This window comes from Zophobas morio, unplaced genomic scaffold, assembly GCF_036711695.1.
Source record: "Zophobas morio isolate AGI-343-1 ecotype UQ-CSIRO unplaced genomic scaffold, CSIRO_AGI_Zmor_V1 ptg000030l, whole genome shotgun sequence".
Taxonomy (NCBI): domain Eukaryota; kingdom Metazoa; phylum Arthropoda; class Insecta; order Coleoptera; family Tenebrionidae; genus Zophobas; species Zophobas morio.
Genome location: NW_026972135.1, coordinates 189,124 through 216,758, shown reverse-complemented (window position 1 = coordinate 216,758; position 27,635 = coordinate 189,124). Strand labels below are relative to the sequence as shown.

Below are 27,635 nucleotides of genomic sequence, written 5' to 3'. Positions count from 1 at the left end.
CGAATATTGACATACGTCTTGCGAGTCTAGACAGAAAGTCATTTGTTACGGGCAAAGTGACATGTAAACAGTTGATTTTCGCGTAAAAATCGCGTGTGATAGCGTCGCGACGGTGTCGAGCGCCTTTTCCGCCGTCCCCACGGCCTACTGTGATCCCACGGCGAAAAATCGTATGTGTGCGTTTTTTTTTGGTGCGCGATCGAGTTAACCTTGCTTCGGGACCGGGTGTCTTGATGTGATGATGGTGTTTTTGTGCACGCGAGCCACGGCCTCTTGATGGGGAGCGACTTCGAGGAATTCGAGGTTTTTTGAGGGAATTATGTAAGTTCTTCGGGTGTCACGCGGTTACGAGCCTGTTAGCACCGTGGCTGTAATCAGTGTAAATTGATATGCCCTTCCATGTTTTCTCTGCCACTTAGCGCGGAAAGTGAGGTTAGGTGCAGTGTAAACAAGCCATTGTCCGATTCGGGCCCGCATTTCGCCTAATTGAAGCTAAAACGCTCGTATTTGCAGAAGGTGTCATCCGTGCACCGTAAACAAGTACTTACCGGGCGCGCGCCCCTCCGCCAATTGCGGCCCGCCGATGCGTCACGTGCCGCTCATCTCGCCAATTAGGCGGGTTCGATAAGTCACGTGTGGTTTCTCTTGCGGCTTCCGGGAACGGCAACTCGGCCTGGCTTGTGTTTCCGTTTTTAAACGAATGCGGGAGATGTAGCGGGCATATTTCACGGTGTGTATTCAAATAACACATAAGCAGCCATAAACATTTTAAGCATGCACCAACTTAAAAATATAAAGAAAACAGACGGGGTTGGGGCGGGAAGAGCGTGGGGGAGAGAGATGGAGGATTGGCGACGGGATGTCTTCTTGGCGCGGTTCTTTTTTCTTTTGGTTTGTGTGCTGTTTGTTTTCGGAATATAATGGGGCGGTTTGAATGTGAGGAGGGAAAAGGATTTATCGGGGGTTGGGGGAGATGTGGTGTGAGGGGCAGGTGTTCGCTGGTATGTACATACTACAATGGTAATTGTGACGATAACAGCCGCCGTCTACTATACTTTCAGTTAACTTGCTTATATACATAATATTTAAAAGTATGTGGTAGAAAAAATTACATTGCGTCACTCATACGAACAACTTTTTTACGACAATCACCCTTTCAACATTAATGTGAATTTAAGTGTATTAATTGACAGCGGCAAGGGTGGCGTGTCTTACACCCATTTTCTTATAGCAATTCTTCTACTACATATTTTTTCGTGTTACGCTTTTATACCAAGTAGAGTCATTCATTTTTCATACACGTGAGAATTGTAGGTTATACTAATTTTTATTGACCCACTCGTTTTCTTCGCGGAACTTTCTCATTTTTTTAAATTAAATTTTTACGCTAATAGAGAATATTTTTCTGCGCTTCTTTCTATTCAGAATCATTCATTTTTATTATAAATAGCTTTGTAGAAAAAGGTCATAGCAGATTTTCTCATTTTTGTACGACTGTTAATCGAACAATTATAATTAATAAATAATAATTAGTTCAAAGAATTAAACAAAAGAAGGAACTTATCTAATTCCATTTCCTTGTGATTTACCACCAACTTCCAAGGATCACTAATTCAGGCCTTGTCTAATTATTTTACTCGATTTTTACTTCCCGAAGGTAAGCGAAGTATTGTAAGCGAGTCCAAAAAATAGTTCTCCCGTTTCCGTCTGTCTGTCTGTCGTCTGTTAGGCAGATAATCTTAGAAAACTACCGCTAACCAAAATTTGCCATAATCATCCCCACATTTATAAAAGTAAATTTTATTTAAATTTTATAAATAAGACACCCCTGCACTTGTGGTTTATGAATCTATGTTAATTCTATCTCCAATTCATTCATAAATTCACCAACACTTTCAAGATACATGTTTTTTACATACTAAACAATCTCTCATCAATAACAATATTTAGCTTCCCAGAGATACCGACGAATCATTTTGAATAACACCTAAATGTGCTCGCTGCACTCGCATTCTGAATGTTCTTTTTTTCAATTAATTTTGGGGCCAGTTATAGAATATTTTAATTTCGATTAATTTAATCACGCATTTAATGAGGGGTTTAGCGTTGTCTGATTGGCGTAGAAAAGTAGAAAAGTCACGTGGTCCGTAAATTCCGCATTAAAAATGTTATCGCAATCAAATATTTAATTAAACTTCTGTAAACCGGCTCTTGAGTGTCAGGATGTTTCAGTCCCAGAGATATTATTGATAACAAAAAAATTTTAAATAACAACAAAATTGTTCCTAACAATTTAGGTTCTCCGGGCCACCAATAAATATTTTTTTAAATTACACATACACATGCTCGCTACGCTCGCATTTCAAGTTTTATGTCGATGAATTGAAAAGTCGAAAACTGAACAAGTGGAAACTAGAAATGTTGATAAATCGAGAAAGCGAAAAATTGATAATCCGAAAAGCTGAAAAATGGAAAACACAAATTTTAAAAATCCAAAAAATCGAAAAATTGAAAAATTGAGAAATCTAAACATCAAAAAAATCAAGAAATCGAAAAGTCGAAATATGGAACGCAAAAAAATGCACCGTTAAAGTGCTAGCGCAGCGAGCACAAATTTTTAAACGCACATTTTTAAATAACAACAAAATTGTTATTAACAATTTTCTCCGGGCGACCAATAAATATTTTTAAATTAAACCTGCACGTGCTCGCTGCGCTCGCATTTTAAATTTTATGTGGACGAATTGAAAAATCCAGAAACTGAACAAGTGAAAACTTGAAATATCGATAAATTGAGAAACCGAAAAGCTGAAAACTGGAAAACACAAATTTTAAAAGTCGAGAAATCAAGAAATTGAAAAATCGACAAATCGAAATATCAAAAAATTTAAATATTAAAATAACTGAAAAATAGAAATATCGAAGAAGTGAAAAGTCGACAAATCGAAAAATTTAAAAATCGATAAGTCGGAACATCGAAAAATCGAAAAAAATGAAAGATTGAAACATTGAAAAAAAAATCACAAAACTGAAATATCGAAAAATGAAAAATCGAAGAAAAATTGAAAAATCAGAAAACTGAAACATCGGTAAATTGAGAAATTGAAAAATCTGTCAATCGAAAAGTCGAAAAATAGAAGTTCAAAAATCTAAAAATTGATAAACTGAAAAATCGAAAACCCAAAAATTCGATTAGTCGAGAAATTGAAAAATCGAAAAATTTAAAAACAAAAAAATCTAAAATTTAAAAATTTTAGAGATGGAAAATTGAAAACTCGACAAATTGAAAGATTAAGAATCTGAAAAATCTAAAATTTAAATAAAAAATAGAAATATCGAAGAAGTGAAAAATCAAAAAATTGAAAAATCGAAGAATCCAAAAATTGAAAAATCCCAAAACTAAATTTCGGTAAATTGAGAAATCGAAAAATTAAAATATGGTACTCATGAAATTAAGAAACCATAAACCTGAAAAATCTAAAATTCGAAAATTGTAATATACCTACAATAATCTTTTTCGGTCCAAAAACCTGAATTCCCACCGTAAACACTTAACACGGATTCATAAACCACAAATGGAGGAATACGTTATTTTAGAACATTTAAATAACATTTACTTCGGTTTGTTTTATCTTAATGATCGTTCCTGTGAATTAATTTATTCTGAAAAAATCAAAAATCAGTGAGCACATGTATGTTGGTGGAGTCTTATCTTTTTTATTTATTTTAAACGTAGAATTTTTTTATATAAATTGTAAAAAATGAACCAGTTTTAATAAATTTTTTGATATAAATTATCAAGTCACCGCTCTGAGTGTAGAAATTCTTTAAGAAAATAGGAATGAAATAAATTATAACTACATTGTACTGAAATGGGGATTAGTAGACTTTTGCTTAAATTATCTAGAATGCAGTATTATTTTTTTTCCATTTAATATAAATCTTCATTGAATGAAAAAGGCTTTCTTTTTTAGTTGGACGTTATAGGAGTCGACATAGTTTTGTTTGTGAAAAAAAATCAAAATGAAAAGATAAAATTCGAGAACACTATCAACTTATGTACACTATGATAACTAACAAAATTTTTAACTCCATTTGAAACGAACCATTGGGGCTCGAACTATTTATAATCTAAGGCGATAGTATTTGAGGGGGAATAATCTTATCTTTGACAATTAAAGATAAACTCTGAGGGCGAACTAAAATCGCCCAAATTATTTTTCGGGTCCATACTTATTTTGGAAGAGTTGAACTAGGAAATATCACAAATATTATTAAAATGGATAGTTGAAAAAATCTCGAGGTGCTAATAGCAACTAATTTCGAAGTATTTGTCATAAACGTGACTCTTAACAGCTTGTCCGTATTTAGAATGCACTGGTTAGCATTATACCTGTTTTCGTCACTTAACATCATCCCGCTTTTTCGCAGTCGACGTACTCAGAATGGCCAATCGATACTTTTCTTTATCTATTATAAAAATAAATTGATTTTAGAATTCTTCACTTGACAACAATTCTTATTATCTTGTTTCTGTGTAGACCTGTTTATTGCAATTTGCATAAATAAAAAATCCTGTATTAAATTTATGTTCGTGTTGCGAAAATTTGGGAAATATCGACATGCGGTTCTGCTTATTTAAATAATTCATAAATGTAGTTAAAAAAATAAACATCTAAATTCGTACCAATACACTTGGCAAATTTTCTCACTATTTTTATTTTATTATCCACATGTAAGAGTTCTATTTCAATAAATTATATAAATACGAGCACTGACTCACTGAAGAGATTGCTAAATTTTGTGGGCCTCATTTAAGAGAACGATGGGTGTGGGAGCAAGTGGTGTAGATTTCTAGTGTTTGTTAAATTCGTCTACTAAGACATTGAGGGCGCTGTGAGACATCATTTTTTCCTTCTAGCGTCACTGGAAATACTGATGATTGTAGCTGAAATTCAGAGTCCGTCATCGTCAATCATAAAATTGACTTATGGAATTAAATAATTACGTGTAAACAATTTTTTGCTTCATAAATTTTTAGTTTCCACCTCTTGCTGTTAGAAGTATTACATCAAACAACAAATTGCAACTTCGTTTTTAAGAGTTCGAAGGCTTTAATTGCTGTTCTACAGTTCTACCGATAACATCTACCACATGTTGTAAAGCAGAAACAAAGCTTCGGAACTGTGAGGTATCTTGATACGAAAGTTAGATCAGGAGATTGCATGTTTGGTTGAGAGCGTAGTTGCGAGGGGTAATTATGAGAAAATTTTTCTTCGTAGTGCGATATTGTGAGTCAAAAGTGACGAAGTAAACATTTCGAAGAAAGAAGCAATTACGAAAAAACACAACGTTAATTAATTATTCAAAACAATTATCATAAAAGCATTATTGTTGCTTGTACCTACCAATCATTAAAAACTTCTGTTCATCATTTTTCGTTTTTAATTTCGAATTGACGCCAAATCCTTGAACCGTGTTGTTGTTTTGCGGCGATTCGGTTCATTTCACCAATATGGTTCTTGTCATTCACCTTTTGTCCGTGGTAGCGATGTAATTTAAAACAGATTTTCGACATCTCGGGGTTTTTGTTAAAGTAGATTATTGTGAATTAATCACGCTAATTAATTGATTGTCGTAATTTTGAGTAATTATATGCCGCTGATGATGATGACATTAATCGAAGATGAAGGACGAAAATATGTAAAATCGTAAACAAGGTGAACGAAGACATTAAGGACTTACTAATGCAAATCAATGAAGTTGTATGGAGTCGAAAATCTTGTTTGTGACATTTGGTTGACTTGATGGATTCGTGAGGCGTGTTTGAGCAGCCGAAATATACAGGGCGTGTTTTTGTTCGCTGTAAATTGCTTTAGTGTTGCGGAGAATTAAATAAATGACAGGTTGATCAACACTCCTCTGGAAACAAAAACGGGTACAAATGCCAATTGTAGAGCTTTTTAGTCCGGTTTTGCTTTTGTTTGCGACACTAATAACAACGAAAGAATATTATAATAATATTAATAATACATAATAATCAGTATACATTTTTTAGTGGAGATTTATATCTACATACTAGTGTCCCTCTGATTGACGATAATTAATTAAAAAGAGCACCTAATAATAATCTATACATCACTGAGAATTAAGTAAGAATCAAAGCGATATTAAAAGTGACTTAGATGTTTACGGGTGTTGTTTTTCAGGTGTAACACAACGTAGTTTTTTAAATGAAACAGACTGTATAATTTTACCCATTTTGATTCACATCTTTTTAGGCTTTGCAACCACAATTTATTTTTGAAATTACGATACGATGTTCCAATTCCAATTTTTTCGAAATTTTCTAGCAATGGAAGGGTTCACAAAAAGTTATTTTTAAAGTCTGTTTTGCAATATTTTGAAAGAAGATAAAGAAAGGTATTGTAAGACATACTTCAAAATTGAAAACTCGAAAAATTACAATCGAAAAATTAAAAATTGAAAAACTGGGAAGCCGAAAAAATAAAAAATTTAAAACTGAAAACATGATAAATTAAAAAAAACAAAAATTAAAAGATTGCAAAAACGAAAGATGTAAAATCGAAAAATTACAAATCGCAAAATTAGGTAGAAATCGAGGTCAATCCAAAGATATAAAAATATGTATATAGGGTGTTTCATAAAAAAATAAGTTGTGTGTTACACCTTAAAAACAAAAAAACGGGTTCCACTTACAAGGGTCAACATAAAAAGATAAAATTCGCAAAATCAAATCTTATAATTTTCCGTTTTTCCTTTTTCTTAGATTTCACAATTTTCTGATTTCACAGTTGTTCGTGTTTTTATTTTCTTTCATTTTTCAATTTTTCCATTGTTCAGTGTTTCGGTTTCATAAATTTTCGTTTTGTCAACTTCAATTTTTGTTGATTTTTTAGTGTCTCAACTTTTAATTTTTGGACTTTTCAATTGTTCGTCAACTAAAATTGAGTTCTTAATTATTGCTTTTGATTTTCCCGCTATTTGAATTTTCATTTTCTCGATTTTATATTACAGTTTATCGTTTTTTAATTGGATTTCCAGTTATCCAATTTTTCGATTTCTTTAATTTTCAGTATTTGGGTTTTACAATACATATTTGGTTTTTTCAATTTGACAGTTTTTTGATTTTTAAATTTCTCAATTTTTGAATTTTTCGTTTCGTCAATTTTTCAAGTTCTTGATTTCCAGTTTTTCGATTTTTCAAAGTTTGCATTTTATACTTTTATGTTTTTTGATTTTTGATTTTTCAGTTTTATAATTTTTGTTTTTTTAATTCGAAAAGTTAAAAAATCGAAAAAAATTAATGAATCGAAAATTGGAAAATCGAAAAATTATAGAATCGTCCACAATGATGTAAAGTCCAATTATTCATAATATTGAAAAATTTAAAAATTATATATCGAAAAATTGAAAAGTTAAATATCGAGAACGGAAAAATTCCAAAATAGTTAAATTGAAAAAGTGAAAAATTTTAAAAATAGTAGTAATTATTATTACATATTCAAAATGAAAACCAGAAAAGTTCGAAATCAAAAACTGAAGACAAGAAAAATTGAAAAATCGGGAAACTGAAAAATTTGAAATTAAAAATGTGAAAAAGCGAAAAATTTCAAATTGAAAAATCGAAATATTTAAAAATTTTACGTTGAAAATTAAAAGAAAAATTATGCAATCAGATCACTGATAAATCGAAAAATTGCAAATCGAAAAAATTAAAAAATTTTAACTGAAAAAAAATTAAATCAACATTGAAAAATCGAAAAAATGTTACAACAAAGAAAATAAAAAAACCGAATCGAAAATTTGAAGAAATGAAAAAATGGAGAATCGAAAAACTGAAAAATAAAAAATCGAAAAATTTAAAAATTAAAAAAGGGAAAAAATTGAAGAATTGAAACATTGAACAACTAAAAATCGCGAAACTTAAAAATCCAAAGAACTTAATGATTCGAAAAATTGTTAAACAGAATAATTATAGAATTGTCAAAAATGTAAAGCCTAACAATTCGTAATATGTAGAAATCAAAAAATTGAAAACTTTTAAAATTGTAATTTTTAATTACATATTTAAAATGAAATAGAAGAATTGCAAATCAAAAATTGTAGAAATGAAAAACTGAAAAATCGGGAAACTGAAAAACTTAAAACTAAAAGTACGGAAAATTAAAAAAATAAAAATTATAAAATCAGAACATTGAAACCGTTATATTTAAAAAATAAAGAAAATAAAAAACCGCAACGAAAAATCGCATATCGTAAAACCGATGAAACAAAAAAATGAAAAGTTGAAAAATGCAAATCAAAAAACTGAAAAATTGAAATCGAAAAGACAAAAAATCATAACATCGCAGCTTGAAAAATCGTCTGTATAGTTAAAGATAGTTCTCAAGGAATAATTAATGACATATCGAGGACCAGACGCTTAATGACTCACCCTGTATATCTAGAAATTGAAGAATCAAAAAATTGTTGGCGCGAACAATCACAAAATCAAAATATTGAAAAATTCAAAAATTGCAAAAACGAAGTTGAAAAATTGAAAATCGAAAAATTCTGTAGAAAACGAGATGAACCAAAGGATGTAAAAATAGGATGTTTAATTTAAAAAACGAACTTGTGTTGCGCCTTAAAAACAAAATACTCTGTATAGTTAAAAATAATTTTAAGTATAGTGCTCAAAAAACCATTCAACTTGAGTCTTTGGCCTTTTCTTCTATATATTTCTAAAAATCGAAGAATTGAAGAATTCAATTCTTCGATTTGAAAATTTGAAAAATCTAAAAACTGAAAATCTTAAAATTGAAGACGCGAAAAATTAAAAATCCAAAAATTCGAGGAAACGAATATTTAAAAACTCGAAAAATTGTAAATCGAAAAATTAAAAATTGAGAAACTGAAAAAAATGGAGAGTGTAAAACTGGAAACACGAAAAATTAAAAAAATTAAAGCTTAAATGTCTAAAAATTCAAAGACTGCAAAATCAAAAAACTGAAAAATTCAAAAGGTGAAAATGGAAAAATTAGGTGGAAATCGAGGGCAATCAAAAGATACATTGGGTGTTTCATTATGTGTGTTTTGCCGTAAAAACACTCTGTGTAGTGAAAAATAATTTTAAAGGAAAGTCCTCAAAGAACCGTTCAACTTTGGTCGTTGATTTTTCTTCTATTTCGAATAATTAATTTTCTTTTCTGTTTCTAATAATAATAATTGATGAGATATTGAGGACCGCACAGTTGGTGACTCACCCTGTATATCTAAAAATTGAAAAATCGAAAACTCGAAAAATTGCAAAATCGAAAAACTGAAAATCTTAGAACTGAAAACTGGAAAAATTAAAAAACCAAAAACTCGAGGAAACGAAAAATTGGAAAATCGAAAAATTCCAAAACTCAAGATTGAAAGTTTCAAAATTTGAAAAATCAAAAAACTGAAAATCTTTAAATTGAAAACTTGAAAAATTAAAGAACTAAAAACCCGAGGAAACGAAAAATTCAAAATTCAAAAAATTGTAAAATCGCAAAATTGAAAAATTCAAGTCAAAAATAGAAAAAATTGCTAGAAATTGAGGTCAGCCAAAATATGTAAAAATATATAGGGTGTTTTATTAAAAACAAATTAAATTGTGTGAACCGCCTTAAAAACAAAACACTCTGCATAGTTAAAAATAATTTTAAAGTATAGTCCTCAAGGAAATGTTCAACTTTGGTCGTTGACTTTTTCTTCTACTTCTAATAATTAATTTCCTTCTATTTCTAATAACACTAGTTTACAAGGTTTTATATCCAATGACAAAAATAGCTGAATCTAAAGGATTTGGGTTCGGGAAATTCAAATCTGAAAGCAGAAAAAATCTATCACGTCAGGTTTTTGAGATATTTATATAAACATACCCCGTATTTATTTTCTTTTATACAACTCTTGTAACGTTTTTTATTTTTAAATATATATAAACATATAGTTCTTTGAGCAAATTTATATCATTTTAAAAGATCATTTTCGTAAATAAATAACATGAGTGTCAATTTTTCAAGCTACTAGATTGGCATCAATGTTTTATTTAAAATTTTTCAAGTATTGATTTTAGAAGAATTGGTTGCTTTTGATTTTTCTACGGGAAGTGATAATAAAAATGTGAGGTTGGCTTCACAAAAATCTTTTAAAATGATACAAATTTGCTCAAAGAAATACAGGTTTATCTTTAAGAATAAAGAAGTTACAGGGGTTGTATCAAATAAAAGCAACACCCAGTATATATTATAAACATTATGACTGAAAATGAAAAATTATAAACAGTAGCTTTTCTTTTATTGACAGTACTGACAGTTTCCCTTATAATAGACCAACAGTAACACATTTTCGTCCCAAAATCCTTGATACCTTCTTTTTAAGCATATTTGAACAGGTCTTGCTTTAGGTACTATAATTTTACCATAAACGTAACAAAACTGATTTGCACTTACTTTGCACGATCTCGAAGACATTTTTTATGTGACAATGGTGTATTAACATGAATCAGTTTGACACTAACGTGAAGGTAAGAGCAAAGTTCATTGTTTTTTTTTTATGAAAAAACCTGACGTGATAAGGATAATCCGTTTTTGGATTTGTTATCAGTAAGTAATTTAGAAGCAAAAAATATTTTTTTTATTTTTGGATACGAAAAAAAGTTTAAATTTGTAAACTAGTGTAATTAATGAAATGTCAAGGAGCGCGCGCTTAGTGACTCACCCTGTATATCTAAAAATTGCAAAATCGAAAAATCGTAAGTTCGAAAAATTGCAAAATCGAAAACCTGAAAATCTAAAAACCCGAGGAAACGAAAAATTAAAAACTTTTTTAAATCACAAAATTGAAAAATTCAAGTCGAAAATAGAAAAATTAGCTAGAAATTGAGGTCAGCCAAAATATGTAAAAATATATAGGGTGTTTTATTAAAAACAAATTAAATTGTATACACACGAAATTATGTGTTACACCTTAAAAGCAAAACACTCAGTATAGTTAAAATAATTTTTAAATACATGTAGTCCTCAAACAACCGGACAATTTGGTGACTTTTTCTTTTGTTTCTAATAATTGTGTAAGGAGATTTCGAGAATCGCACGCTTAGTGACTCACCCTGTATATTTTATTAATTGTGATACTAGATATAGTGTAAGAGTTATTTTAGGATATTATAGACACCATATAATACTATCGGGTAAATTTGCATGCAATCAGAAGCACAAGTAGGATTATTTTATAATAATATTTATTGTTTTTATCAAATACAGTGACCATTAAACTCTTATCTAGTGGCATAAATGAAAACTGCATTACAATGAATACTCTAAAACATTAAAATGCTGACTACTCCAACATTTTTTTATATTTTGGCCTTCTGAAACCAAATTCATTAACGAAACAATTCCACCACATCTGGTTTAGAAAATAAAATGAAAAGTTTCTTCTAAAAATTATATTTGTTAGGCTTGGGGTCCAACTCTGTAAACTGGTGCTATTTGGATTTTCATGGCTAAAAAGAGGCATTAGTTGTGAATTTTGGGAAAAATTAGAATTCTGCGAAGAATACCAGACACTCTCGACTAACATTTCCCGCAATATTCAGTCAATAATCGTATTCTTCCTCCTAAATATAAGCCCCGTTTGTATTTTTCCCCAATAAAAATATTCGAAAATCGGGCCCAACCCGACTCCGTTTCATAAATCCCCATCCGGGCCGCGTCCCGGTCTTCCTCCCTGCCGCGAATTCCGATGCAAAGAATACAATGTATGCAATCAATATCGTGATTTACAAGGCAGACGTCGTACGAAGAACCGAAGAACAACGCAAAGTCGTCGGTTGTCGGATCTAAGGCCCAGTAAAAAACAGCTGGTCCGGCAATATTTGGTTAAAATTAATAAAAGAACATCGGGTGGCGGCGGCGGCGCTTCCTCGCACGCGATTTGTGACCTTATATAAACGTGCAATACGTCAGAGCCGCCGCTCCGCACTATGTTTAATTCATTCGGCCGAGAGCGGGAGGAACACAATTATTGTAGTACGGAATCTGTCCCTGGGTGACACTTGTACATAATGACCCCTGAGGCCGTCCTTTTCCGTGTCGTGGGACGGTCTTATAGGGGCTCTCCGTCGGCGGCGCGACGCTCTTCCGTTTCTTTCCAACGCGAGGGGCTGCAGTGCACGCAACGCCGCCGCCGGCGGGGGCGGGGGCGGCGCAGGATGGAGGATTGCATCTTTAAGCGTGTTATTTAACTGAGGAGTTTAATGGTTGATGGGGTTGTTTAAATGATGCGGCGGAGAGGGGTGGGGCCGGGAGGCAACACGACGTACGCAAATGCATGCATTGTTGCGGAAAGGGACGGTGATTCCCCGTTTTCGTGCTAAAAGTCAGGTCAGATTGTGGCATTTGCGTGCTTTTCGGTTTTAGAGTTTTTCATGTTCGATTTGCTTCGTTTTTAAAATATATCAAAGTTGTTCACTTTTTACTTCCCGAGCGTAAGCTGAGGAAGTATTGTAATCGAGTCCATCGAACGACTATCTGCTTTTATGTTTTCTCGACCTTTCATGGCCCCTAGCATATGAAGAAGTAGGTCCTCCTATTAATAAAAGTCGTTAATAAAAATTTATTCGTTTATATTACAATTTTTCGTTTTTCCTTTTTCTCCGATTTTGCAATTTTCATTTTCCCGATTTTTCGCTTTTTCATTTCCTTTATTTTTTCAGTGTTTCTTTCGATTTTATAATTTTTTGTTTATTCAGTTCTTCAAATTTTCATTCTTCGATTTTTCAGTTCCTCGATTTTCCAATTTTTGATATTTCGATAAAAAAAAATTACAATTATTATTAGATACGTATTTAAAATGAAAACTAAAAAAATTGCAAATCAAAAATTGAAGAAACAAAACATTCAAAAAGCGAGAAACTGAAAAATCTGAAACCGAAAAAACGAAAAATTGCAAATCGAAAAATCTAAAAATTGAAAAACCCAAAAATTTAAAAAATCAAATAAAAAACCGAAACGAAAAATTGCAAATTGGTAAATTGAAAAAATGAAAAATCGAATAATCAAAAAATTGAAAACTCGCGAAATTGCAAAATCTAAAAACTGAAACATCCAAAATTTGTCAAATCGGAAAACAGAACAATTTTAAACTGAAAACCCGAAGAAATGCATATCGTAATATTGAAAATCACAAAAAAATGTAAAAATTGAAAAACGCAAATATAAAAACAGAAGAAACGAAAAATTGAGATCGAAAAAATTAAAAAAATATAAAATCGGAACATTGAAAAATCGAAAAATTGTCAAAATAAAGAAAATAAACCAAAACTAAAAATTGCAGATCGAAAATCTGAAGAAATGAAAAGTTGAAGAAACAAGAAAAATGAAAAATTATAAAATCGAAATATTGAAAAAATGATAATTTAAAAAAATAAATAAATAAACCGAAACGAAAAATTGCAAATTGAAAAATTAAATTAAATAACCTTCAACCGATTTTTTTTAATCATAGATACAACTACCAAAGTTCTTAAAATTTAAATATGGCCAATTTTCCAAAAATATTAGTGCCGAAAAAATTAAAAACACGTCTCTGAAAATAAAAATTTAAACCCATAAAAATTGTATATATGTACAGGATAATGATAACATAATAACATGCATGTTTTTGATTGGAATCACGTACTTTTTTCATATTTTAAAGCTAAATATTATAATTCAACCATTCCGAAAGCACTCCACGTAATACAACCACAAAATCCGGTGAGTGAGGTAGAGTATGAATTTTGAAAAGTCACCGGAAAAAACTTAAAAGAAATGATTGGTTTATCTGGCAATTTTCTGCGACACTTTCTTTGTTTCAGATCTACTCTGGTGATAGGGCTTTATTTTAAGAAAATACACCTTTGTTGAAGAGATTTTAATTTTGCAAAAATTAATTCATCTGCTTTCTTTTATACACAAAAATTCAATTAACTGCTTTTATAAACCATTTGCTGTAAAAAAAAAAACGTTGGCGACAGTTATCGTAATAATATAGTTGTATTACTATACTATTAACGATAAGTTGTACATACATCACCAGTTCGTGCGACTTGCTTGAGTAGAATTCTTTTCGTGTTTTTAAATATTCCAAATCTCATTCTGTGTGTATTTTCAATAGTGTTGCAGTTTTCTGAATTATTTTACTGAAAAAGTGAGCGAGGGCAATATTTTGGTAAAAAAGTAAGTGTTAGAAGTACAAAAGTGAAATATGTTTGTTTATAATTTCTGGTCAAAAATGTCAAAATTATTGAAAAATTTAACGTTTGGAAAAGTTGTCTAAAAATTCTCAAAATATTCTGGAATGTAGATGTTGACGTGTTGATTAGAAAAAATATAGCGTGTTCATACTCCTAGACTAAAAATTTCCTGAAGATTCCCATTGAAAGCGAAATTTTTTAAAAATCGTAAAAATTGAAATATGTATTTCAATTGGCGATTCTGAAAAAACGGTTATAAGAAAATGTTTTCAGCTAATTTTTGAAAGTGATCGAAAAGGGGTCGAATATTTCAAACGTATTGAAAATTGTGCTTTTGAAAAGATAACCTAAAAATCCTGGAATATAGATCCCGAAATCCTGATTCGAAAAATATAGTGTTTTTAAAGTCCAGGATTAAGAGTTTTGAAATAATCAATTTGAAAGTTAATTTTTTTAAAAACTTTCCAAGAAACGAAACCGAAAATAACTTTTAGTCTAAAAATCATAGAAAATTCGGGGATAGAGATTTCGACGTGCTGAATCGGAACAAGATTTCGAAATATTCGGTTTAAAATTATTTTATACTTCACATTGGCGATTCTAGAAAAATGATTTTCCATTGAAAATTCGAACTTTCGAAAAAGTTGCATACAAATCCACAAAAAACGCTAGACTACTTCTATCAGTAGAATGTTTTATAATCGTAATTGTAGCGTCTGCACTGAATTAAAGTGCTTGTAAATCAAAAAGATTTCAGTAATTTAAAAAGCGTGTCGTTGCATTCGTGCGAATTTTTTAAACTAGCACAAACTTTTACAGATTTTGCAGAATCTACGGATAATTGGCTAAATTTGCGTCCGGTTACGCTGCTCGCATGATTAATGCACACATCCAGCCACTCATTTAACAACAAACATCCACACAATCTCCAACACCAAACAGAGAAAAGCAAAGCAAACTCTATACACCAACTACCGATTTACTCATCCCGTCAGCCTTTTTAAATATTGATTTCCGAGACGCAACCACCCCGTCTCGCAATCATAATATCATTAAGGAAAACATCCAAACGAACATTTCCTCTCAAATTAGTCAAATTAAATACGAAAGACAGCTCCAGCTCCGTCCGCCCCCACTCACACTTCCTCTTTTCTCCCATCTCTGACTCTTATTATCGTTATTGTCCTCTAATTAACAAAATATAACGTTTTTTCCAGGTAAGATGAAATGGAGTGTGGAGTGCAAAGCGCAATGATCAGCGTGCCACCTGGTGGTGATTCCGTGCCGCAGAGTCTAGCCACTACGGTGTTTCCCCCGCCAGACTCGGACCAGGCCCAGTTCGAGGCCGACAAGAGGGCGGTTTACAAGTAAGGAGTGCGGCATTAAACCTGGGAAAGAACCTAGACTGCGTGTCTCTGTTAAAACACAGTCTGTTTCTTTGTCCGGTCTGTGGGAATCCGGGCTAGATTGAGCGGTGGTTTTGATTTTGGCGTGTTGGCAGGCATCCGCTGTTCCCGCTGTTGGCACTACTGTTCGAGAGGTGCGAGCTGGCGACGCAGTCGTCGGACCCGCAATCTAGCGATGCGTTCAATTTGGATATCCAGGCGTTCGTGCAGCACCAGGAACGGGACAGGAAGCCTTTTTTGGCGAACGAGCCGGAAATTGACGGACTGGTAAGGCGGATGTCGGGTGACGTCAGTGAACTTTGCTTCAAAACAACAAACAACTTTTGAAAACGTCAGTTAAGAAGCAAACATATCACACTCGATTAAAAAAAAATTAAGATCATTTTCGGAAAAACTTCCCGAGCGTAAACTAAGGAAGTATTGTAATCGAGTCCGAGCTACTGGCTACTTTCACATTAAAACTTGTTAACAACAAACAGCATCTTAATTACTTTCTAATAAGGAACCAGTAGTAATCCTTCTAGCTACTTGGAACGATTAAGATGCTTCTTCTTATGTTGGCTTATAATTGGACTTAGGTCTGTTAGCCAACCTATCCACAATAATAATAATAATAATTTTTTCTAAAAACACTTGTCTTTCTTTTATTGTCATAGAATTAACAGCATAGTATTTTGAATGAGGTATTTTTCCAATATAGTTCTGATTTAATGTTGTATTGAAGAAATGTGGAAAATATCCTTTTTTAAGTGCATTTAATCCGAATGTTTTATTAGGGAATTCTCTTAAAGCTCCTTGAACAAAATTACTACTATCAATAATTCTTAAATTAATTGATTTTGTTTCTATTAACATTATTTTAGATCCATTATAGATGCAGAAAGGTTTGATATCTCAGGAAAAGTTACTGTACAACCTTTTTTACTACAGTTTCTGCATCCTTTTACTTCGTATTTATTTTCACCGTCTTTCATTGTTGTTTCACATATTCCACCTTTTTGTCGTTTCCATTGCATATCACATTTACGTATTATTAAGTATTTCTGCTTCTGTATGACAATTTCAACATTTTTTTTTAATTTTTCAACATTTCGATCTTTTGATTTTTTGATTCCTCGTTTTTTTCCAATTTTTTTGAATGTTAGGTTCTTCGATTTTAAATTTTTCAATTTTTAGATTTTTTGTTTCAAATTCTCAATTTTTAGATTTTACAGTTTTTCGATATTTTATACAGTACAACCTCGATAATCCGAATTAATCGGGGAAAAGGTGTGTTCGGATTACCGATTTGTTCGGATCAGCGAATTTCCCAAAAATCTGAAGGGGAATTGAATAACAACGTCATACACTGCTTCAAGAAATAAACCTTAATTTTTTATTCGAAAAAAATATTACTCCGCGACCATAAACACGTTATATTTTTGGAATCAACATGTCTCTATCCCTGAATTTTTTTAGAATTTTTAGATGACTTTTTCAAAAATGAAATTTCCCATTATGTATCTCCCTTATGCAAATTTCAACCCATTGTGGACGATTTTCGAAATTTAACTACATTCTTCCATGTAGATTTTGGGCCGCAGAACTCGCTTCTGGCTTCACTTGTCCGATAACTTAAACCGTTTTTCCAGAATCGTCCACTGAAATATCGTAATTTTTAAAAATTTCAAAAAATTCGAATTTCACACCGAATTTTCCGAAAATATTGCCCCGTTACTATAAACATGCTATATTTTTGGAATCAGCACGTGGGGATATAGGTATATATCTCTGAATTCTTTCAGATTTTTTAGACAACTTTTTCAAAAATGAAATTTTACACTATGGCAGTACTTGCCAAATAATCTACCCTCTAAGAAAATAAAAGGCGGATTGGCCAGGCTTGTATTTGCCAAAATAAGACTTATTTTGTCAAATGACCTACTCTCCTAAGCAACGGTACTAGCCCCGCCCACCCACCCTTTATTGTCTTAGAAGAGTAGGTCATCTGTCAAAATCAATCTTATCTTGGCAAGTATGAGACTGATTTTTGCAAATGACATATTTTCTAAGAAAATAAGGGTGGGTGGGCGGGGCTAGTACTTGTCAAGATAAGACTGATTTTGGCAGATAACTCATTCTTCTAAGAAAATACGCTATATTTTTGGAATCAGTATGTAGATATCCACGTCCCTGAATTTTTTCGCAATTTTTGGACAACTTTTTAAAAGTGAAATTTTTTCAATGGTCCCCCTTCTTCAAATTTCGGCCAATTTTCGAAACTTAACTACCTTAAATACATTTTCTTGTAGATTTCAAGACCGAGAACTCATTTCGGACGTTGTTTCTGTGATAACTGCAATCGTTTTTCCAAAATCGACCGTTGCAATATCGAAATTTTTAGGAATTTTAAAAAATCCGCATGTCACATCGATTCTTTCCAAAATGTTGCTCCGTGACCGTCAACATACTATATTTTTGGAATTGGCATGTCGAGATCTACGTGCCTCATTTTTTTCACAATATTTAGACAACTTTTTAAAAGTGAAATTTTTTCAATGGTCTCCCCTTCTTCAAATTTCTGCCAATTTTTGACATTTTAGAAACTTCACTAAATGCATTTTCTTGTAGATTTCGAGCTCTAGAAATCATTTCGGGCCTCGTTTCTTTGATAACTGCAACCGTTTTTCCGGAATCGGCCGTTGAAATATCGAAATTTTTAGAAACTTTCAAAAATCCGAATTTCACACCGAATTTTCCGAAAATAATGCTCCGTGACCAACAATACGTTACATTTTTGAAATCAGCATGTTGAATTTTTTCACAATTTTCAGACAACTTTTTTTAAAAGTGAAATTTTTTCAATGGTCCCACCTTCTTCAAATTTCGGCCAATTTTTGACATTTTCTAAACTTAACTGAATACATTTTCTTGTAGATTTCGAGCTCGAGAACTCATTTCGGGCCCCGTTTCTTTGATAACAGCAACCGTAGAAATTTTCAAAAATTCGTATTTCGTACCGATCGAAAATGTTGCCTCGTGTATTCCTCATGCAAATTTCGACCCATTTTTGACGATTTTCTAAATTTAACTAAATAACAATTTCGGGCCGCAGAAGTCACTTCCGGCCTCATTTCTTCGATAACTTCAACCTTTTTTCCAGAATTAGTTAATTATCAACGCATGGAAATATCGCAACTTTTAAAAATTTCAAAAAATTCAATATAACACCTGCAGAAAGAAGATCTTGCGTCATTTTTGCGAGTAGGTGTATGTTTTCAAGTTCAGTTCGGATTGCAGAGTTTTTGTTCGGATTAAAGAGGCATCGACTTCAACGAGGCTCTGTTCGGATTACTGGATGTTCAGATAATCGTGGGTTCGGATTATAGAGGTTATACTGTATATGTATTTATATTTTGATTATATTCTTGGTTTTGTCGATTTTCAAATTTTCGTTTTCCCAATTTTTCAACATTTCATTTCTGGGTATTTATGTTTCAATTTTTCAACTTTTTAAATTTTTGCTTTTTTGCTGTTTCGATAGCTCGATCTTTTCAATTTTTTTTCGACACTTTTGTTTCAATTTATCAATGTTTGATTTCTCTACATTTATAAATATTTAATTTTTCAAAGAAGCGGGAATTGTTGTGAAATAACCTTCCACCAATTTTTTGTTTTTTTTTTTTATGTCATTTAATCGTTGAACATATCATCTATTAAAGTGCGGATAATGTTCGGTATAATAACGTCGTGTAGTATTATATACAGGGTGAATCACTAAGCGCGCACTCTTCGAATCTCATTAATCATAATTAATATCTATGTAATGAGATATCCATGACAACCAGGTGTTCTTAGCACTCTTACAGGTTACTATAAATTTATTATTTATCTACATTATAGAACTTCTAAATTCTATTTTAAAATTACTGGTTTGCCTCGTTTTGTAAATTGCACACATAGCTGGTCTTTGCCCTTGTTGCTTTGGCTTATCACAATCCCGTCTTTGTACTTAATACAATCCATCAAACATGGGGTTTAAACAATTAAATGCGACGGCTGTTTTTATAATTGCAATCCACGCCTCGCTTTCAGGGTAGTCTTCTACTCTGATGGTTATATTTTTCAAGACGCTCATTTCACACCGTTTCAATTTTACCATCTATTGGAAAGGTTACGATTAACCTATTAATTAATGTCGTTAACAGAATCAGTAACGATGTAGAGCGTTCTTTAGGTCAAAACGCACACTAAGGTCGCTTTGTTTTTCTTTTTCCCCAGATGATCAAAGCCATCCAGGTCCTGAGGATACACCTCCTGGAATTAGAAAAGGTTCAGGAACTGTGCAAAGATTTCTGTAATCGCTACATCACATGTCTCAAAGGGAAAATGCAGTCGGAAAACCTTCTGCGTTCGGATTATCCCCAAGGTGAGTAAAATGGGCAGAACGTTTTAGTTTTAGCTGAAAATTAGACGTTTTAGGTGCAGCAGGTTTAATGAATAATCTTGAAAATAACAATAACAACATGATGTCTCACGGGAACTCGGAAAGTGGGTCAGCTTCGAATAGCCCTGTTCAATATTCCATAAGTCCACCACAGCCGGTAAGACTAGTTTAGCTTCAGAAAATCACAGAGACTCAAACCTCCCACCTCTGATAAACTCGACAAACTAACCCGAAACGAGCCAAATTGAGTTTCATAAAAAATCCGACCACAACATCACCCAGAAACCCTCATAACTCGCCTTGCGCCCCCAGGTGGTATCCACCGTCATGGACCGCCAACTCGAAACCCCCTCGAACTACAGCGTCCCCCACTACAACGGCCCCACGCCGCCCCTCGCGCAGCCCCCCTGCGAGAACCTCGTGGTGCACGGCTCGACGCCGCTGTCGCAGATCGGCGCCAACATCTGCTCGGTGCCGGCCAGCGACACCTCCGGGCCGCTCTCGCCCGCCCCCACCACCCCCGGCGGCTCGAACGACGACTGCGACAGCGACTTCACGTCGCGCGGCGGCGGCGGCGGCAGCGTCGGCCGGAAGCAGAAGCGCGGCGTGCTGCCGAAGCACGCCACCAGCGTGATGCGGTCGTGGCTGTTCCAGCACCTGGTGCACCCGTACCCCACCGAGGACGAGAAGCGGCACATAGCCGCCCAGACCAACCTGACGCTGCTGCAAGTCAACAACTGGTTCATCAACGCCAGGAGGCGGATCCTGCAGCCGATGCTGGACGCCAGCGCGCCGCCGGAGAACAACGTGACGGCGTCGCCGAACCACAAGAAGAAGAAGAACCAGAACAATAACCGCAGGTTTTGGCCGCAGGACTTCGCGAACATGCAGCCGCAGATCGACAGCGGTGAGTTTTTGCGGATATGCAACCAACAATACGTGCTGGTTAGACGTGAATGAAGGTCGATTTATAAACTTACCCCTGACGTTGTCGTTGACATTGGGTTTTCAACCAATCAAATTGCGGTAGTGTGCAGTGCTGCCAACTTGCACTGAAACTGAATTTTAATGGAGAGAGCCTGGGAGAGAGTGAGGTCTACGAATATTAAGCCATTTAATCACCTATTCACCGAAACCCTCATATTTTAAATAGCTGCCGCCATTTTCTTCACTGTAGCTTTCTGTTAGTAGTTCTGCATTGTTAAATTTAGTTATCGACGTTTAAAACAACAAAATTTATTGCTATTTGTTTCAAAAACAGATTCGGTATTATAACTACAAGGGCTTACATTTTGCCCTTTTTGCAATTACCCTCCGCCCCTCGGTCTAACAACGAATGAAAAATTCATCACGATTGGGATCGAGACGGATGGATGGGGCTTCTCTTTTGGGTTTCTTTTTTAAGTAATAGTTTTCTTTGTAATTGTAATTTCTCGTAGAAAAATAGGGATTTTACAATTAAGCTCCGCCCCTCGGCTTACAACGAATAAAATAAAAACATCAGAATTGAGATAGGGTGGGTGGGCGGGGCTTGTATTTTGCCTTTTTTTCCTTATTATAAATACATAGCCATCTTTTCACAACAAGAAACTTAAAACATTGTACTTTTTGCAAGGAAATATGGATTTTACAATTATGGAGCGGAGCCTCATTGCAAAATTGTTATTTCCTGATACAAATTTTCCATTTTAAATATGTTTTAAGTTTCATGTTATGAAAAGAAGTCTACACATATCAAAACAAAAATGCAAAATGTAAGCCCGCCCACCCGCCCTATCTCAATTGTGATGATTTTTTTTATTTATTGTGAACCAAGGGGACGGAGCTTAACTGTAAAATACTTATTTCTTCACAAGAAATTAAAAACCTGTTTTTGAGTATCGTGTTATTCAAAGAGTATTAAGTATATTAAGAAAAAGAATGCAAAATATAAAAACCCCGCTCACCCACCCCGTCTCAATTTTGATGTTTTTTTTTATTCTTAGAAACCTAAAACGCGTTTAAAATGTTAAATTTTTGTAAGGAAATATGGATTTTGCAATTAGGCTCCGCCCCTAAGTCTGCCAACGAATGAAAACTTCGTTACTATTTAGATTGGGTGGGGCTGAGTCTTTGACTTACACGATACTCAAAAACATGTCTTACATGCAATTTTTTGCAGAGAAATAATAAGGATTTTGCAATTAAATTCCGCTCCTTTGGCTCTCGACGATGAAAAAAAATCATCACAAGTGAGATACGGCGGGTGGGCGGGGCTTATATTTTGCCTTTTTTTTCGTAATACATATGTGTAGACTTATTTGACAACAAGAAATTTAAAACATGTCTAAAATTGAAAAAAAAAAATGTATCCATCAACTTTCAAGTTTTAGTTAAACATTTAGTGGTAAATCGCTACGAAAATCATTTTATACATTTATAAGCCTTTAGAAAGTTAGAAATACTAAGTATATGGAAATAATTATGTCGCACTTTTTTGTATTACAACTTGCCTTCAAACTATAGGATTCTTTTGATAATGCCCCAAGAAAATAGGAGAAAATCCACAAAGAGAAATCTTGAGCTATAGAAGGAATCACTGTACAATTTATTTACTATCGTACACCCCTCATTAAACATTCACTGTATAAAACATCTGTTGATTAAACGTGAAAATATTTTTGAACAAAAATAAAATTATTTTAATTACATTTACAATGGTAAATTAAAAACATGAGTTTGAGTATCGTGTTGTTCAAAAAATATTATGTATATTAAGAAAAAATTAAGCCCTACCTATACTTAACCTGATTTAAATATGTAGTAATGGAGTTTTCATTCTCTGCCAGACCTAGGGGCGAAGCCTAATTGCAAAATCTATGTTCCCCAACAAAAATTTACCATTTGAAACAAACGTCTTTTCAGTTTATAAGATTTAAAAAAATCATCACAATTGAGATGGGGTGGGTGGGCGGGGTTTCTATGGTGCCTTTTTTTTAATCTACATAGTATTCTTTTGAACAGCACGATACTCAAAAACGTGTTTTTAATTTCTTGTAAAGAAATAAGTATTTTTCAGTTGAGCTGCTCCCGCTTCGTTCACGGCGAATAAAAAAAATCATCACAATTGAGATAGGGCGGGTGGGCGGGCTTACATTTTTCCTTTTTGTTTTAATATGTGTAGACTTCTTTCCACAACGTGAAACTTAAAATATGTTTAAAATGGAAATTATGATAAGGCTCCGCCCCATAATTGCAAAATCCATATTTCCTTGCAAAAATGTACCATTTTACCCATGTTTTAAGTGTCTTGTTATGAAAAGATGGCTACGTATATTAAGAAAAAAAAGCTAAATATAAGCCCCGCCCACCCGCCCTATCTCAATTCTGATGATTTTTGGCTTAATATTAGTGGACCTCATTATCTCTATCAAAATTTGATTTTCGTGGAATTAGTGCTGTCTACCAGAAAATGCCGCTTCCACTTTACGGAATTTTCCTTCAAGTTGGCAGTACTGCACGATATCGCAATTTGATTGATTGAAAACCCAACGTCAACGGCGAACAGCAACGTCAGCAGCAAGTTTATAAATCGACCTTTAAGGTCATTTTCTCAATTTTTTTTTTCGTTATGCAACCCCTACATCAAGCTACATTTTCATTTGCAGAAAAATAAGCTTTATCAAATAATGCAATCACAATTATACCTTCGTATTTAAAAAAATCATTGATGACGTCATAACTTTTACAAATTTGACGTAAAATTTTTTTGACATATGCCAAAAAATGGAGAGTAAAATAAAAAAGCTTGACATGTTTTTGCATTTTTTTTAAGCAAATGCTGCGCTTTTTATGAATTGTGTGCCTTACTTTATTACAATTCTGTGATAGGTATATAATAATAATTATAACAACAAAAGTAACAATAAATGTGGCAAATCAGCCTCAAGTGAACATCAGTCTCACACACTGTCAGTGAATCAGTTTATCCAACGTGAAGAAAAATTTCATGGTTCACTTTTTATATTTCCTGTCAGTAAGTAAATCCACTTCGCTTACTTTTCGATCCTGTTTTGTATGAAAAACAAACCGTTGATCACATATGTACGTATTTACATATTAATAAATTGTAGCGATGGCAGATGTTATTGTTGTTCATATGTAGTTCCGAAAAATATAATTTCTGCAATCTTTCACTTGCGCTTTGAATATTATAAGTGAAAATTTAAATAAAGACATTTGAGTCTAAAAATAAAAATATTCCGTTAAATTATTTTCTTTTTTTACTCAATGTCTAAATTTCAATGATTTTTCGACATAAAAGTGAAAAAAAATTGGATCAAAAATTTCTATCAGTGTTTGCGATACTCTCAGTAGTGGCACGTGACACTTTCTCGAACAATCACGTTGAAAGTGTTTTTTCTTCCGGCAGGCATGCTCTCCAGTTCCGACGACGAAGGCGACTCGTACAGCAGCGACGGCGAAGAAGGCAGCCTCGTGATAGACTCCAACGCCCAGAACGAAATCAACCAAAACGGGCACCAGGTGGACCCTCTCAGTTTCGCGAACAGCCCCGACACCGCCCCCGAAAGGCCATGAACCATTGACACTGACCCAGATTGAAATTCATTCATTGAGAGTTTCGTTTCAGAAAATCATATCGATGAGGCTACCAAAAACATTCACCACGTTTGTGTTAAAATCGGTCGAGACAAGACAAAAATAAGGCTGAATTAAAATTGTATGTTGATTTATCGAAACCTGTATACGTAATATATACCTCAATTCCATTGGACGTGTTTACGTTTTAAATGTATACGCATTTTCAAAGTTAATGCTCATTCCAGTATTATGTATAAATTAATAAATATTGTAATAAATTATAAATAATCACTTTTGCAAGATACGGCCCTCTATTTCTCTCTATTTACTCTCTCTTTGGAACCATCTGTTTGTTTTCGTCGTTGTATAAATCGTTGTCATTTTTATTCTCATCGTCGTACAGTATTAGCGTAAGATGTTTTTGATTGATCGGTGCGACATTCGAAACACGATTCGCACATTCCAATCTAACGAGAATTTTAGTTTGAATGTCGCGCTCAAAAAGTATACTACTTGGAACTAATATACGTAATTATACAATAAATAGTTTAAGATATCTCAAGTTTCCATCCAAATCATTGAAAAGCATATATATTGTTAGACGTAAGGGCCGAGAAGTTGGGGAGGTGGCGGTTAGAGGTCGCTCCAATTATTATTTTCCTGTTGTGCACAGACCTGTGATCGTCGTAGAGATCCACAAAAACTTTTTAATATAGTTGTTAAAAACGCAAACTGAATTATATTTCTAGGATTTTTTTTTAATTATAGAAAAGTTATATGTAGATTTGAAAACTCCATTGATAAAAACCACTTTGATAAGGATTTTAAAAATCATTTCTACTTTTTGTCGTAGAAACTTATGTCAAAGCATACAAATTGTAGTGTTTAGTAAATATGTGATTAAAGCCAGGTAAAATAAGTCAATTCTTAATTCGACAATTGTTTTAACGTAAAAAAAAAACAGAAATATAAATGTTGTTTTTGGATCGCTGTGCTAATATTTTGAAAGAGAATTTGAAATTTATTGTAAAAAAATTAATCAGTTTTAACATAAAAATATAAAATCTTAACGTGAACATTTAATTTGAAACTTAAACGTGAATAATTATTAGAGATGAAAATAATGAAAAAAAAAAGTCAAAGATTAGAGTTCTACGGTTATCTGAAGGCTATAATTTAAATATATTTTTAAGTATATAGATTGTTCTGTTTTTTAGTCGTTATACAGAACTTAGTTTTTTTAAATAAAACATCTAATATATAATACATATTCTCATTAGCCTTGTCGTAGAATTTATAACCACGGTTTATTTTTGTAATTCAGATGGGACGTTCCCACGTTATTTACAATAATTTCTGTAGAAATAAAAAAGGTACGCGGTTTTAATATACAAGTTTTTATAAAAAAAAATCTCAGATTTTTCAAACAGAACACTTGTATTTTATTACTGTTTGTTACTCTATTTTGTGTCCTTATTCTTCTACGATGCCGATGTGTTTCTTAAAAAATAAAAAATCGTAACAACTATCAACTTTAAATGTAGAAAATACTTAATAAAAAAGATAGAGAAGGAAAAATAGAATAAAATGTGATTTGAGAAAAACTAAAATATAGATATCTGAAAATTGTTGAAAAAATAAATTTCAAAAGCTTTTAAAAAATACAGACAATACAGGTTATATCTTCGATATTTTTCTTTTTTTGTAATTATTTTAAGAAATATTTTCGGTTCTAACATGTTCACAACCACATTTTTTTTATTTTCAGATTATGAAAAAAATTAAGATGTGACATATCTAACAAAAAAAAACTGTTCTTTCCGTACATTTGCATAATTTTGAAAGTATTTAAACATTAATAGAATGGAAAGTGTTTAGTAAGTTTTTTTTTGAACATTTTTTTGTCATGGATGTTTAAAAAAAAAGAATTATGTATTAAAAAGTTAATTATGTTAATTGTAAAAACAAAAAGCCGCCACTTGGAGTTTACCCGCCAACTTCCCGGCCCGTCGTAATTATGTTGCCATTCGAACATCGGGCATTAGAGACGATGCCATTTCCTTTTTTAAAACTCATGTATACGTAAAATGCAGTGTATATACGTTTTTCTAGTTGCTGTAGTGCGTGAGAACTAGGTTATTCCGCGCATCCTTGGACCAAACACCGCCCAGCAATAACCCATGTTTGGTCCAAGGATGGGCGCTCGCCCATATCGGTGTTACGTTTATTATTTTGCTATGTCGGTCTGTGATAACTTAACGATTGCTCGAAGTCATTACAAGAAGAAGATGAAGAAGAAGAAGCGTTTAGATATGCATTTGAAATACCGTCAATACGGTTTCGCTTGATCCATGATAGATAAGTGAGCTTCTTGTGACTATATGTATACGCTAAATACTCAGTTTAGAATAAGGTAATTAAGGAGATAAATCTAGGTCGAATTAGGACTATCTAGAATTGTTTTTCTTTTCTTTTCTCCTCTTCGTCGGATGTTATACTCGAGGTGAGCTCAACGCCACTCTCTACTTTGTTCTCTCTATTTTGAGATCTTTCGTGTTGTTTATCTTGTTTTTTGTTGATGACTTGTTGGAGACATTCGGTTCGGTGGCCGTTGGGCGGTTCTCGAGACTGTCATCGATTATAAGATGCAACAAGTATTTTTTATTGCAATATTTGTTAGGAAGCTATGTGTAACTTTGATTGTATCATAAATAAAAATCAAATCAGATTAACGACGTGTTTTATTTTCTTGGCGGATTTTTAATCCGACAGAGAGAAAAAATTGGTAGAAAGTAATTTCGACCGAACTTCCCTTATCCCTGAAGTGAACCGGATAATGGAAAATATATTTAAAGCAGTAGGTATTTACAACTTCTCAGTACATGCTTAACTTCGAAAGTTATATATCAGCGGTTAAAAGAAAATTAAATTTCATTGATTTTGTCTCCTT

At 33.0% G+C, this 27,635-nt stretch overlaps 1 protein-coding gene across 2 annotated transcripts; it reads left to right on the top strand.

The window, feature by feature from the left end:
• Positions 1-27,417, top strand: LOC135138009 (homeobox protein PKNOX2-like). Of its 2 annotated transcripts, none has more exons than XM_064067823.1 (7): positions 1-321; positions 15,490-15,639; positions 15,774-15,945; positions 19,939-20,086; positions 20,140-20,261; positions 20,417-21,011; positions 24,516-27,417. In XM_064067823.1, exons 2-7 carry the CDS (start codon positions 15,500-15,502, stop codon positions 24,680-24,682), a joined length of 1,344 nt encoding a protein of 447 aa, XP_063923893.1. In that variant the 5' UTR covers positions 1-321; positions 15,490-15,499; the 3' UTR covers positions 24,683-27,417. The 2 variants fall into 2 exon arrangements, with proteins under 2 accessions (XP_063923893.1, XP_063923892.1); XM_064067822.1 differs by having other exon boundaries at positions 20,131-20,261.
• Positions 27,418-27,635: the final 218 nt, after the last annotated feature.

Bases quoted from the DNA above. Each gene is read 5' to 3' on its own strand.
- LOC135138009 (XM_064067822.1), top strand. From the start codon at position 15,500: ATGGAGTGTGGAGTGCAAAGCGCAATGATCAGCGTGCCACCTGGTGGT. The intron at 15,946-19,938 runs GTAAGGCGGATG...CTTTTTCCCCAG, and splicing joins AGCCGGAAATTGACGGACTG to ATGATCAAAGCCATCCAGGT. The intron at 20,087-20,130 runs GTGAGTAAAATG...GCTGAAAATTAG, and splicing joins GCGTTCGGATTATCCCCAAG to ACGTTTTAGGTGCAGCAGGT.